General features: G+C 53.8%; 1 protein-coding gene across 1 annotated transcript in view; it reads right to left on the bottom strand.

The window, feature by feature from the left end:
- Positions 1–13,004, bottom strand: part of LOC146751045 (diacylglycerol O-acyltransferase 1-like) — a gene marked incomplete at its 5' end in the record, with an annotated part of 32,842 nt that extends 19,838 nt beyond the window's left edge. The window contains 3 exons of the mRNA XM_085535717.1: positions 6,355–6,460; positions 9,250–9,302; positions 12,919–13,004. Coding sequence (XP_085391843.1) covers positions 6,355–6,460; positions 9,250–9,302; positions 12,919–13,004 — 245 coding nt within the window. The remainder of the gene's footprint in view (positions 1–6,354; positions 6,461–9,249; positions 9,303–12,918) is intronic.
- Between the last annotated feature and the right edge of the window lie 988 nt (positions 13,005–13,992).

Here is a 13,992-nt window from a genome sequence, read left to right as displayed (position 1 = left end):
ATAGAGATAATGGGTCAGAACCAGAACCGAACCCACTGTAATACATAGAGATAATGGGTCAGAACCAGAACCGAACCAATGTAATACATAGAGATAATGGGTCAGAACCAGAACCGAACCCACTGTAATATAGAGATAATGGGTCAGAACCAGAACCGAACCAATGTAATATAGAGATAATGGGTCAGAACCAGAACCGAACCAATGTAATACATAGAGATAATGGGTCAGAACCAGAACCGAACCCACTGTAATACATAGAGATAATGGGTCAGAACCAGAACCGAACCAATGTAATATAGAGATAATGGGTCAGAACCAGAACCGAACCCACTGTAATACATAGAGATAATGGGTCAGAACCAGAACCGAACCCACTGTAATACATAGAGATAATGGGTCAGAACCAGAACCGAACCCACTGTAATATAGAGATAATGGGTCAGAACCAGAACCGAACCAATGTAATACATAGAGATAATGGGTCAGAACCAGAACCGAACCCACTGTAATATAGAGATAATGGGTCAGAACCAGAACCGAACCAATGTAATACATAGAGATAATGGGTCAGAACCAGAACCGAACCCACTGTAATACATAGAGATAATGGGTCAGAACCAGAACCGAACCCACTGTAATACATAGAGATAATGGGTCAGAACCAGAACCGAACCCACTGTAATACATAGAGATAATGGGTCAGAACCAGAACCGAACCCACTGTAATATAGAGATAATGGGTCAGAACCAGAACCGAACCCACTGTAATACATAGAGATAATGGGTCAGAACCAGAACCGAACCCACTGTAATATAGAGATAATGGGTCAGAACCAGAACCGAACCAATGTAATATAGAGATAATGGGTCAGAACCAGAACCGAACCAATGTAATACATAGAGATAATGGGTCAGAACCAGAACCGAACCCACTGTAATATAGAGATAATGGGTCAGAACCAGAACCGAACCCACTGTAATATAGAGATAATGGGTCAGAACCAGAACCGAACCAATGTAATACATAGAGATAATGGGTCAGAACCAGAACCGAACCCACTGTAATACATAGAGATAATGGGTCAGAACCAGAACCGAACCCACTGTAATATAGAGATAATGGGTCAGAACCAGAACCGAACCCACTGTAATACATAGAGATAATGGGTCAGAACCAGAACCGAACCAATGTAATATAGAGATAATGGGTCAGAACCAGAACCGAACCCACTGTAATATAGAGATAATGGGTCAGAACCAGAACCGAACCAATGTAATATAGAGATAATGGGTCAGAACCAGAACCGAACCAATGTAATATAGAGATAATGGGTCAGAACCAGAACCGAACCCACTGTAATATAGAGATAATGGGTCAGAACCAGAACCGAACCCACTGTAATACATAGAGATAATGGGTCAGAACCAGAACCGAACCAATGTAATACATAGAGATAATGGGTCAGAACCAGAACCGAACCCACTGTAATACATAGAGATAATGGGTCAGAACCAGAACCGAACCAATGTAATACATAGAGATAATGGGTCAGAACCAGAACCGAACCAATGTAATATAGAGATAATGGGTCAGAACCAGAACCGAACCCACTGTAATACATAGAGATAATGGGTCAGAACCAGAACCGAACCCACTGTAATACATAGAGATAATGGGTCAGAACCAGAACCGAACCCACTGTAATACATAGAGATAATGGGTCAGAACCAGAACCGAACCAATGTAATACATAGAGATAATGGGTCAGAACCAGAACCGAACCCACTGTAATATAGAGATAATGGGTCAGAACCAGAACCGAACCCACTGTAATACATAGAGATAATGGGTCAGAACCAGAACCGAACCAATGTAATACATAGAGATAATGGGTCAGAACCAGAACCGAACCCACTGTAATATAGAGATAATGGGTCAGAACCAGAACCGAACCCACTGTAATATAGAGATAATGGGTCAGAACCAGAACCGAACCCACTGTAATATAGAGATAATGGGTCAGAACCAGAACCGAACCCACTGTAATACATAGAGATAATGGGTCAGAACCAGAACCGAACCAATGTAATATAGAGATAATGGGTCAGAACCAGAACCGAACCAATGTAATACATAGAGATAATGGGTCAGAACCAGAACCGAACCAATGTAATATAGAGATAATGGGTCAGAACCAGAACCGAACCCACTGTAATACATAGAGATAATGGGTCAGAACCAGAACCGAACCCACTGTAATATAGAGATAATGGGTCAGAACCAGAACCGAACCAATGTAATATAGAGATAATGGGTCAGAACCAGAACCGAACCCACTGTAATACATAGAGATAATGGGTCAGAACCAGAACCGAACCCACTGTAATACATAGAGATAATGGGTCAGAACCAGAACCGAACCCACTGTAATATAGAGATAATGGGTCAGAACCAGAACCGAACCAATGTAATACATAGAGATAATGGGTCAGAACCAGAACCGAACCCACTGTAATATAGAGATAATGGGTCAGAACCAGAACCGAACCCACTGTAATACATAGAGATAATGGGTCAGAACCAGAACCGAACCCACTGTAATACATAGAGATAATGGGTCAGAACCAGAACCGAACCAATGTAATACATAGAGATAATGGGTCAGAACCAGAACCGAACCCACTGTAATATAGAGATAATGGGTCAGAACCAGAACCGAACCCACTGTAATATAGAGATAATGGGTCAGAACCAGAACCGAACCAATGTAATATAGAGATAATGGGTCAGAACCAGAACAGAACCCACTGTAATATAGAGATAATGGGTCAGAACCAGAACCGAACCCACTGTAATACATAGAGATAATGGGTCAGAACCAGAACCGAACCAATGTAATATAGAGATAATGGGTCAGAACCAGAACCGAACCAATGTAATACATAGAGATAATGGGTCAGAACCAGAACCGAACCCACTGTAATACATAGAGATAATGGGTCAGAACCAGAACCGAACCCACTGTAATACATAGAGATAATGGGTCAGAACCAGAACCGAACCCACTGTAATATAGAGATAATGGGTCAGAACCAGAACCGAACCCACTGTAATACATAGAGATAATGGGTCAGAACCAGAACCGAACCAATGTAATATAGAGATAATGGGTCAGAACCAGAACCGAACCAATGTAATACATAGAGATAATGGGTCAGAACCAGAACCGAACCCACTGTAATACATAGAGATAATGGGTCAGAACCAGAACCGAACCCACTGTAATATAGAGATAATGGGTCAGAACCAGAACCGAACCCACTGTAATACATAGAGATAATGGGTCAGAACCAGAACCGAACCCACTGTAATACATAGAGATAATGGGTCAGAACCAGAACCGAACCCACTGTAATACATAGAGATAATGGGTCAGAACCAGAACCGAACCCACTGTAATATAGAGATAATGGGTCAGAACCAGAACCGAACCAATGTAATACATAGAGATAATGGGTCAGAACCAGAACCGAACCCACTGTAATACATAGAGATAATGGGTCAGAACCAGAACCGAACCAATGTAATACATAGAGATAATGGGTCAGAACCAGAACCGAACCCACTGTAATACATAGAGATAATGGGTCAGAACCAGAACCGAACCAATGTAATACATAGAGATAATGGGTCAGAACCAGAACCGAACCCACTGTAATATAGAGATAATGGGTCAGAACCAGAACCGAACCAATGTAATATAGAGATAATGGGTCAGAACCAGAACCGAACCCACTGTAATACATAGAGATAATGGGTCAGAACCAGAACCGAACCCACTGTAATATAGAGATAATGGGTCAGAACCAGAACCGAACCCACTGTAATACATAGAGATAATGGGTCAGAACCAGAACCGAACCAATGTAATATAGAGATAATGGGTCAGAACCAGAACCGAACCAATGTAATACATAGAGAAAATGGGTCAGAACCAGAACCGAACCCACTGTAATATAGAGATAATGGGTCAGAACCAGAACCGAACCCACTGTAATACATAGAGATAATGGGTCAGAACCAGAACCGAACCAATGTAATACATAGAGATAATGGGTCAGAACCAGAACCGAACCCACTGTAATATAGAGATAATGGGTCAGAACCAGAACCGAACCCACTGTAATATAGAGATAATGGGTCAGAACCAGAACCGAACCCACTGTAATATAGAGATAATGGGTCAGAACCAGAACCGAACCCACTGTAATACATAGAGATAATGGGTCAGAACCAGAACCGAACCCACTGTAATACATAGAGATAATGGGTCAGAACCAGAACCGAACCAATGTAATACATAGAGATAATGGGTCAGAACCAGAACCGAACCAATGTAATACATAGAGATAATGGGTCAGAACCAGAACCGAACCAATGTAATACATAGAGATAATGGGTCAGAACCAGAACCGAACCAATGTAATACATAGAGATAATGGGTCAGAACCAGAACCGAACCAATGTAATACATAGAGATAATGGGTCAGAACCAGAACCGAACCAATGTAATACATAGAGATAATGGGTCAGAACCAGAACCGAACCCACTGTAATATAGAGATAATGGGTCAGAACCAGAACCGAACCCACTGTAATACATAGAGATAATGGGTCAGAACCAGAACCGAACCCACTGTAATACATAGAGATAATGGGTCAGAACCAGAACCGAACCCACTGTAATACATAGAGATAATGGGTCAGAACCAGAACCGAACCAATGTAATATAGAGATAATGGGTCAGAACCAGAACCGAACAAATGTAATACATAGAGATAATGGGTCAGAACCAGAACCGAACCCACTGTAATATAGAGATAATGGGTCAGAACCAGAACCGAACCCACTGTAATATAGAGATAATGGGTCAGAACCAGAACCGAACCAATGTAATACATAGAGATAATGGGTCAAAACCAGAACCGAACCCACTGTAATATAGAGATAAACCCATATAAACCCATATAAACCCCATACAAACCCCATATAAACCCCATATAAACCCCATATAAACCCCATAAACCTCATATAAACCCCATAAACCCCATATAAACCCCATATAAACCCCATAAACCCCTTATATACCCCATACAAACCCCATAAACCCCATATAAACCGCATATAAACCCAATATAAACCCCATAAACCTCATATAAACCCCATAAACCTCATATAAACCTTATATAAACCCCATAAACCCCATATAAACCCCATATAAACCCCATAAACCCCATATAAACCCAACATAAACCCCATATAAACCCTATAAAACTCATATAAACCCCATAAACCCCATATAAACCCCATAAACCCCATATAAACCCCATATAAACCCCATAAACCCCGTATAAACCTCATATAAACCCCATAAACCCCATATATACCCCATACAAACCCCATAAACCACATATAAACCACATATAAACCTCATATAAACCCCATAAACCCCATATAAACCCCATACAAACCCCATATAAACGCCATACAAACCCCAAATAAACCCCATAAACCCCATATAAACCCCATATAAACCCCATAAACCCCATATAAACCCCATATAAAGCCCATAAACCTCATATAAACCCCATATAAACCCCATATAAACCCCATAAACCCCATATAAACCCCATAAACCTCATATAAACCCCATATAAACCCCATATAAACCCCATAAACCCCATATGAACCCCATAAACCCCATAAACCCCATATAAACCCCATGTAAACCCCATATAAACCCCATAAACCCCATATACACCCCATAAACCCCATATAAACCCCATAAACCCCATATAAACCACATATAAACCCCATACAAACCCCATATAAACCCCATATAAACCCCATATAAACCACATATAAACCCCATATAAACCCCATATAAACCCTATAAACCTCATATAAACCCCATATAAACCCCATACAAACCCCATATAAACCCCATAAACCCCATATATACCCCATATAAGCCCCATAAACCCCATAAACCCCATACAAGCCCCATATAAACCCCATAAACCCCATATAAACCCCATAAACCCCATATAAACCCCATATAAACCCCATAAACCCCATATAAACCCCATATAAACCCCATAAACCTCATATAAACCCCATATAAACCCCATATAAACCCCATACAAACCCCATATAAACCCCATAAACCCCATACAAACCCCATACAAACCCCATATAAACCCCATAAACCCCATATAAACCCCATAAACCTCATATAAACCCCATATAAACCCCATATAAACCCCATATAAACCCCATAGAGACTGACCTGGGGTGATGGACGGCACCGATAGAACCACAGCAGCAGGGAAACACAGCACGGCCAACAATAGGATCGTATATAGGGCTGCCCCATAGCGCTCCGACAGCCGGCCCTATAGAGGGAATAGGGGATATAGGGCTGCCCCATAGCGCTCTAATGGCCCTATAGAAGGAATAGGGGATATAGGGCTGCCCCATAGCGCTCCGACAGCCGGCCCTATAGAGGGAATAGGGGATATAGGGCTGCCCCATAGCGCTCCGACAGCCGGCCCTATAGAAGTAATAGGGGATATAGGGCTGCCCCATAGCGCTCCGACAGCCGGCCCTATAGATGGAGTATATAGGGCTGCCCCATAGCGCTCCGATAGCCGGCCCTATAGAGGGAATAGGGGATATAGGGCTGCCCCATAGCGCTCCGACAGCCGGCCCTATAGAAGGAATAGGGGATATAGGGCTGCCCCATAGCGCTCCGACAGCCGGCCCTATAGAAGGAATAGGGGATATAGGGCTGCCCCATAGCGCTCCGACAGCCGGCCCTATAGAAGGAATAGGGGATATAGGGCTGCCCCATAGCGCTCCGACAGCTGGCCCTATAGAAGGAATAGGGGATATAGGGCTGCCCCATAGCGCTCTAATGGCCCTATAGAAGGAATAGGGGATATAGGGCTGCCCCATAGCGCTCCGACAGCCGGCCCTATAGATGGAGTATATAGGGCTGCCCCATAGCGCTCCGACAGCCGGCCCTATAGAAGGAATAAGGGATATAGGGCTGCCCCATAGTGCTCCGACAGCCGGCCCTATAGAAGGAATAGGGGATATAGGGCTGCCCCATAGCGCTCTAATGGCCCTATAGAAGGAATAGGGGATATAGGGCTGCCCCATAGCGCTCCGACAGCCGGCCCTATAGAAGGAATAGGGGATATAGGGCTGCCCCATAGCGCTCTAATGGCCCTATAGAAGGAATAAGGGATATAGGGCTGCCCCATAGCGCTCCGACAGCCGGCCCTATAGAAGGAATAGGGGATATAGGGCTGCCCCATAGCGCTCCGACAGCCGGCCCTATAGAGGGAATAGGGGATATAGGGCTGCCCCATAGCGCTCCGACAGCCGGCCCTATAGAAGGAATAGGGGATATAGGGCTGCCCCATAGCGCTCCGACAGCCGGCCCTATAGAAGGAATAGGGGATATAGGGCTGCCCCATAGCGCTCCGACAGCCGGCCCTATAGAAGGAATAGGGGATATAGGGCTGCCCCATAGCGCTCCGACAGCTGGCCCTATAGAAGGAATAGGGGATATAGGGCTGCCCCATAGCGCTCCGACAGCCGGCCCTATAGAAGGAATAGGGGATATAGGGCTGCCCCATAGCGCTCCAACAGCCGGCCCTATAGAAGGAATAGGGGATATAGGGCTGCCCCATAGCGCACTAATGGCCCTATAGAGGGAATAGGGGATATAGGGCTGCCCCATAGTGCTCCGACAGCCGGCCCTATAGAAGGAATAGGGGATATAGGGCTGCCCCATAGCGCTCCGACAGCCGGCCCTATAGAAGGAATAGGGGATATAGGGCTGCCCCATAGCGCTCCGACAGCCGGCGCTATAGAAGGAATAAGGGATATAGGGCTGCCCCATAGCGCTCCGACAGCCGGCCCTATAGAGGGAATAGGGGATATAGGGCTGCCCCATAGCGCACTAATGGCCCTATAGAAGGAATAGGGGATATAGGGCTGCCCCATAGCGCACTAATGGCCCTATAGAGGGAATAGGGGATATAGGGCTGCCCCATAGCGCTCCGACAGCCGGCCCTATAGAAGGAATAGGGGATATAGGGCTGCCCCATAGCGCTCCGACAGCCGGCCCTATAGAAGGAATAGGGGATATAGGGCTGCCCCATAGCGCTCCGACAGCTGGCCCTATAGAAGGAATAGGGGATATAGGGCTGCCCCATAGCGCTCTGACAGCCAGCCCTATAGAGGGAATAGGGGATATAGGGCTGCCCCATAGCACTCTAATGGCCCTATAGAAGGAATAGGGGATATAGGGCTGCCCCATAGCGCACTAATGGCCCTATAGATGGAATAGGGGATACAGGGCTGCCCCACAGTGCTCTAATGGCCCTATAGAAGGAATAGAGAGAGATGGGGCTGCCCCATATCGCTCCCATATGCTTCCCCATAAGTGTGGGGGTTGGGCTCTGCCCCATAAGTGTGGGGTCTGTGGCTCTGCCCCATAAGTGTGGGGTTGTGGGTCTGCCCCATAAGCGTGGGGTTGTGGGTCTGCCCCATAAGTGTGTGGTTGTGGGTCTGCCCCATAAGCATGTGGTTGTGGGTCTGCCCCATAAGTGTGTGGTTGTGGGTCTGCCCCATAAGTGTGGGGTTTGTGGGTCTGCCCCATAAGTGTGGGGTTTGTGCCCTACCCCATAAGTGTGTGGTGTGGGTCTGCCCCATAAGTGTGGGGTTGTGGGTCTGCCCCATAAGTGTGGGGTTTGTGCCCTGCCCCATAAGTGTGGGGTTTGTGCCCTGCCCCATAAGTGTAGGGTTTGTGCCCTGCCCCATAAGTGTGTGGTTGTGGGTCTGCCCCATAAGTGTGGGGTTTGTGGGTCTGCCCCATAAGTGTGTGGTTGTGGGTCTGCCCCATAAGTGTGTGGTTGTGGGTCTGCCCCATAAGCATGTGGTTGTGGGTCTGCCCCATTAGTGTGGGGTTTGTGGGTCTGCCCCATAAGTGTGTGGTTGTGGGTCTGCCCCATAAGTGTGGGGTTTGTGCCCTGCCCCATAAGTGTGTGGTTGTGGGTCTGCCCCATAAGTGTGGGGTTGTGGGTCTGCCCCATAAGTGTGTGGTTGTGGGTCTGCCCCATAAGTGTGTGGTTGTGGGTCTGCCCCATAAGTGTGGGGTTTGGGGTCTCACCGCTGCCATCCTCCTTTCCAGACTCAGCGCCGCCACCGCGAACACGTTGAGCACTGTGGGGGATGGGAGACACTGAGACCCCCAGCCCCAGCCCTGCCCCACATAGAGACCCCCCACACCCCACACTGGGACCCCCAGCCCCACCCCAGCCCCACTGGGAGCCCCCCAGCCCTGCCCCCCATTTGGACCCCCACCCACACTGAGACCCCCAGCCCCACATTGGGACCCCCAGCCCCACACTGGGAGCCCCCCAGCTCCACAACACTGGGAGCCCCCAGCTCCACACTGGGACCCCCAGCCCCACCCCAGCCCCACACTGAAACCCCAGCCCCACATAGAGACCCCCACCCCACATTGGGACCCCCAGCCCCACCCCAGACCCACAATGGGAGCCCCCCAGCCCTGCCCCCCATTGGGACCCCCACCCCACAATGAGACCCCCAGCCCCATATTAGGACCCCCCCCCACCCCACACTGTGACCCCAGCCCCACCCCCACCCCCAGACGCACATTGGGACCCCCAGCCCCACCCCAGCCCCACACTGGGAGCCCCCCAGCCCTGCCCCACATTGGGACCCCCAGCCCCACACTGGGACCCCCAGCCCCACCCCAGCCCCACATTGGGACCCCCCACCCCACACTGAGACCTTCAGCCCCTCATTAGGACCCCCAGCCCCACATTAGGACCCCAACCCCACCCTAGGACACCCCACCCCACACTGAGACCCCAGCCTCACATAGAGACCCCCACCCCACATTGGGACCCCCAGCCCCACCCCAGCCCCACACTGGGAGCCCCCCAGCCCTGCCCCCCATTGGGACCCCCAGCCCCACACTGGGACCCCCAGCCCCACCCCAGACCCACATTGGGACCCCCCACCCCACACTGAGACCTTCAGCCCCACATTAGGACCCCCAGCCCCACATTGGGACCCCAACCCCACCCTAGGACACCCCACCCCACACTGAGACCCCAGCCTCACATAGAGACCCCCACCCCACATTGGGACCCCAGCCCAACCCCAGCCCCACACTGGGAGCCCCCCAGCCCTGCCCCACATTGGGACCCCCACCCCACCCTGGGACCCCCCCACCCCACACTGAGACCCCCAGCCCCATATTGGGACCCCCAGCCCCACATTGGGACCCCCAGCCCCACACTGGTAGCCCCCCAGCTCCACACTGGGACCCCCAGCCCCACACTGGGACCCCCAGCCCCACCCCAGACCCACAGTGGGAGCCCCCCAGCCCTGCCCCACATTTGGACCCCCACCCCACAATGAGACCCCCAGCCCCATATTGGGACCCCCAGCCCCACACTGGGACCCCCAGCCCCACCCCAGACCCACAGTGGGAGCCCCCCAGCCCTGCCCCACATTTGGACCCCCACCCCACAATGAGACCCCCAGCCCCATATTGGGACCCCCCCCCCCACCCCACACTGGGACCCCCAGACGCACATTGTGACCCCCAGCCCCACCCCAGCCCCACACTGGGAGCCCCCCAGCCCTGCCCCACATTGGGACCCCCAGCCCCACACTGGGACCCCAGCCCCATATTGGGACCCCCAGCCCCACCCCTGCCCCACATTGAGACCCCCACACCCCACACTGGGACCCCCAGACTCACATTGGGACCCCCACCCCACACTGAGACCCTCAGCCCCACCCCTGCCCTACATTGGGACCCCAGCCCCACCCCAGCCCCACACTGGGAGCCCCCCAGCCCTGCCCCCCATTGGGACCCCCACCCCACACTGAGACCCCCAGCCCACATTGGGACCCCCAGCCCCACACTGGGAGCCCCCCAGCTCCACAACACTGGGAGCCCCCCAGCCCCACACTGGGACCCCCAGCCCCACCCCAGACCCACAGTGGGAGCCCCCCAGCCCTGCCCCACATTTGGACCCCCACCCCACAATGAGACCCCCAGCCCCATATTGGGACCCCCCCCCACCCCACACTGGGACCCCCAGACGCACATTGTGACCCCCAGCCCCACACTGGGAGCCCCCCAGCCCTGCCCCACATAGAGACCCCCAGCCCCACACTGGGACCCCCAGCCCCACATTGAAACCCCAGCCCCACATTGGGACCCCCCACCCGACACTGAGACCTTCAGCCGCACATTAGGACCCCCAGCCCCACATTAGGACCCCAACCCCACCCTAGGACACCCACCCCACACTGAGACCCCAGCCCCACATAGAGACCCCCACCCCACATTGGGACCCCCAGCCCCACCCCAGCCCCACACTGGGAGCCCCCCAGCCCTGCCCCCCATTGGGACCCCCACCCCACCCTGGGACCCCCCCACCCCACAATGAGACCCCAGCTCCACATTGGGACCCCCCACCCCACACTGAGACCCTCAGCCCCACCCCTGCCCTACATTGGGACCCCCACCCCACACTAGGACCCCCAGCCCCACATTGGGACCCCCAGCCCCACCCCAGCCCCACATTGAAACCCCAGCCCCACATTGGGACCCCCGCCCCACACTGAGACCTTCAGCCGCACATTAGGACCCCAACCCCACCCTAGGACACCCCACCCCACACTGAGACCCCAGCCCCACATAGAGACCCCCACCCCACATTGGGACCCCCAGCCCCACCCCAGACCCACAATGGGAGCCCCCCAGCCCTGCCCCACATTTGGACCCCCACCCCCACAATGAGACCCCCAGCCCCATATTGGGACCCCCCCACCCCACACTGAGACCCTCAGCCCCACACTGGGACCCCCTGCCCCACATTGAGACCCCCACTGGGTCCCCCACCCAACCCCACATTGATACCCCCAGCCCCACACTGGGACCCCCACCCCCACATTGGAATCCCCCCCCCACTACAACCCCCAGCCCCACCCCTGCCCCACATTGAGACCCCCACCCCACACTAGGACTCCCAGGCCCCCCCACCGTACATTGGGATCCCCCCCACCCCACACTGAGACCCCAGCCCCACATTGGGACCCCCAGCCCAGCCCTGCCCCACACTGGGACCCCCAGCCCCTCCTCTGCCCCACACTGGGACCCCCACCCCACCTCTGTCCCACATTAGGACCCCCAGCCCCACCCTAGCCCCACACTGAGACCCCAGCCCCACATTGGGACCCCAGCCCCACATTGAGGCCCCCAGCCCCACCCCAGCCCCACAATGGTACCCCCACCCAACACTGGGACCCCCACCCCACACTGAGACCTTCAGCCCCATCCCTGCCCCACATTTGGGCCTCTAGCCCCATATTGGGACCCCCAGCCCCACACTGGGACCCCCACCCCAGCCCTGCCCCACAGTGGGACCCCCAGACCCTCCTCTGCCCCACACTGAGACCCCCCCCCCAACCTCTGCCCCACATTAGGACCCCCAGCCCCACCCCAGCCCCACACTGGGACCCCAGCCCCTCCTCTGCCCCACATTGGGACCCCAGCCCCACCCCAGCCCCACATTAGGACCCCCAGCCCCACCTCTGCCCCACATTGGGACCCCAGCCCCACCTCTGCCCCACATTAGGACCCCCAGCCCCACCCCAGCCCCACATTAGGACCCCCAGCCCACCTCTGCCCCACATTGGGACCCCAGCCCCACCTCTGCCCCACATTGGGACCCCAGCCCCTCCTCTGCCCCACACTGAGACCCCAACCCCCCATCCCCCCCCCACTGACCGATGAGCAGACACGGTGCTGGCCAGCTGTAGGGGTCTTTGAGGAACAACGAGACCACCTGGATGGGGTCCACCAGGATCCCGTATCTATGGGGGTGGGGGGGGGGTGGGGGGCACCTTCAGGGTCACGTGACCTCCAACAACATGGGGGGGGGGGACCCCCACTGCCCCCTCTCCCCTCCCTCCCCATGTCCCCCTCCTCTCCCCCCCCATATTCCCCCCCCTCTACCTCCCCTCTCCCCCCCCAATATCCCCCACCTCCCCATATTCCCCCCCTTTCCCCATATCCCCCCCTCTCCCCCCTCCCCATATTCCCCCCTCTACCCCCCCCCATACCCCCCCATTCTACCCCCCTCTCCCCCCCCCCACAACCCCCCCTCCCTATGTATCACCCCCCATATCTCCCCCACTCCCCATATCCCCCCCCATATCCCCCCTCTATCCCCCTCCTCACGTCCCTCCCCCTCTACTCCCCCTCCCCCCCATATCCCCCACCTCTCCCACCCCATATCCCCTCCCCATAACCCCCCCCTCTACCCCCCCATCACCCCTCCCCCATATACCCCCCTCTACCCCCCATCCCCCCTCCTCTACCCCCCTCTACTCCCCTCTCCCCCCCCTCCCCCCCCCATATCCTCCCCTTCTACCCCCTCCCTCTCTCCCCCCTCCCCATATCCCCCTCTACCCCCCATATCCCCCCTTCCCATATCCCCCCCCTCCCCCCTTCTCCCCTCCTCTCTCCCCCCCATATCCCCTACCCCCCTCCCCATATTCCCCCCCCTCTATCCCCCCCAGTATCCCCCCCTATCCCTCCTCTCCCCCCTCCCTCCCCATATTCCCCCCATCTCCCCCCCCTCCCCATATCCCCCCCTCATCCCCCCCTACCCCCCTCTTTCCCCCCCTCCCCATATCCCCCACCCTCTATCCCCCCTCTCCCCCCCCATATCCCCCTCCCTACCCTCCCTCCCCCTCTCTCCATATCCCCCCCCTCCCACCCCATATCAAGCCCCTTTCTACCCCCCCATATCCCCCCCTCTCCCCGTATCCCTCCCCTCTCTCCCCCCCCTCCCCATAT

This window comes from Coturnix japonica, unplaced genomic scaffold, assembly GCF_054131305.1.
Source record: "Coturnix japonica strain WE unplaced genomic scaffold, WE-NBRP24 Scf164, whole genome shotgun sequence".
In the NCBI taxonomy this organism is placed as follows: domain Eukaryota; kingdom Metazoa; phylum Chordata; class Aves; order Galliformes; family Phasianidae; genus Coturnix; species Coturnix japonica.
Note: the sequence above shows the minus strand (reverse complement) of the source record. Positions and strands in the feature narration are given on the sequence as shown.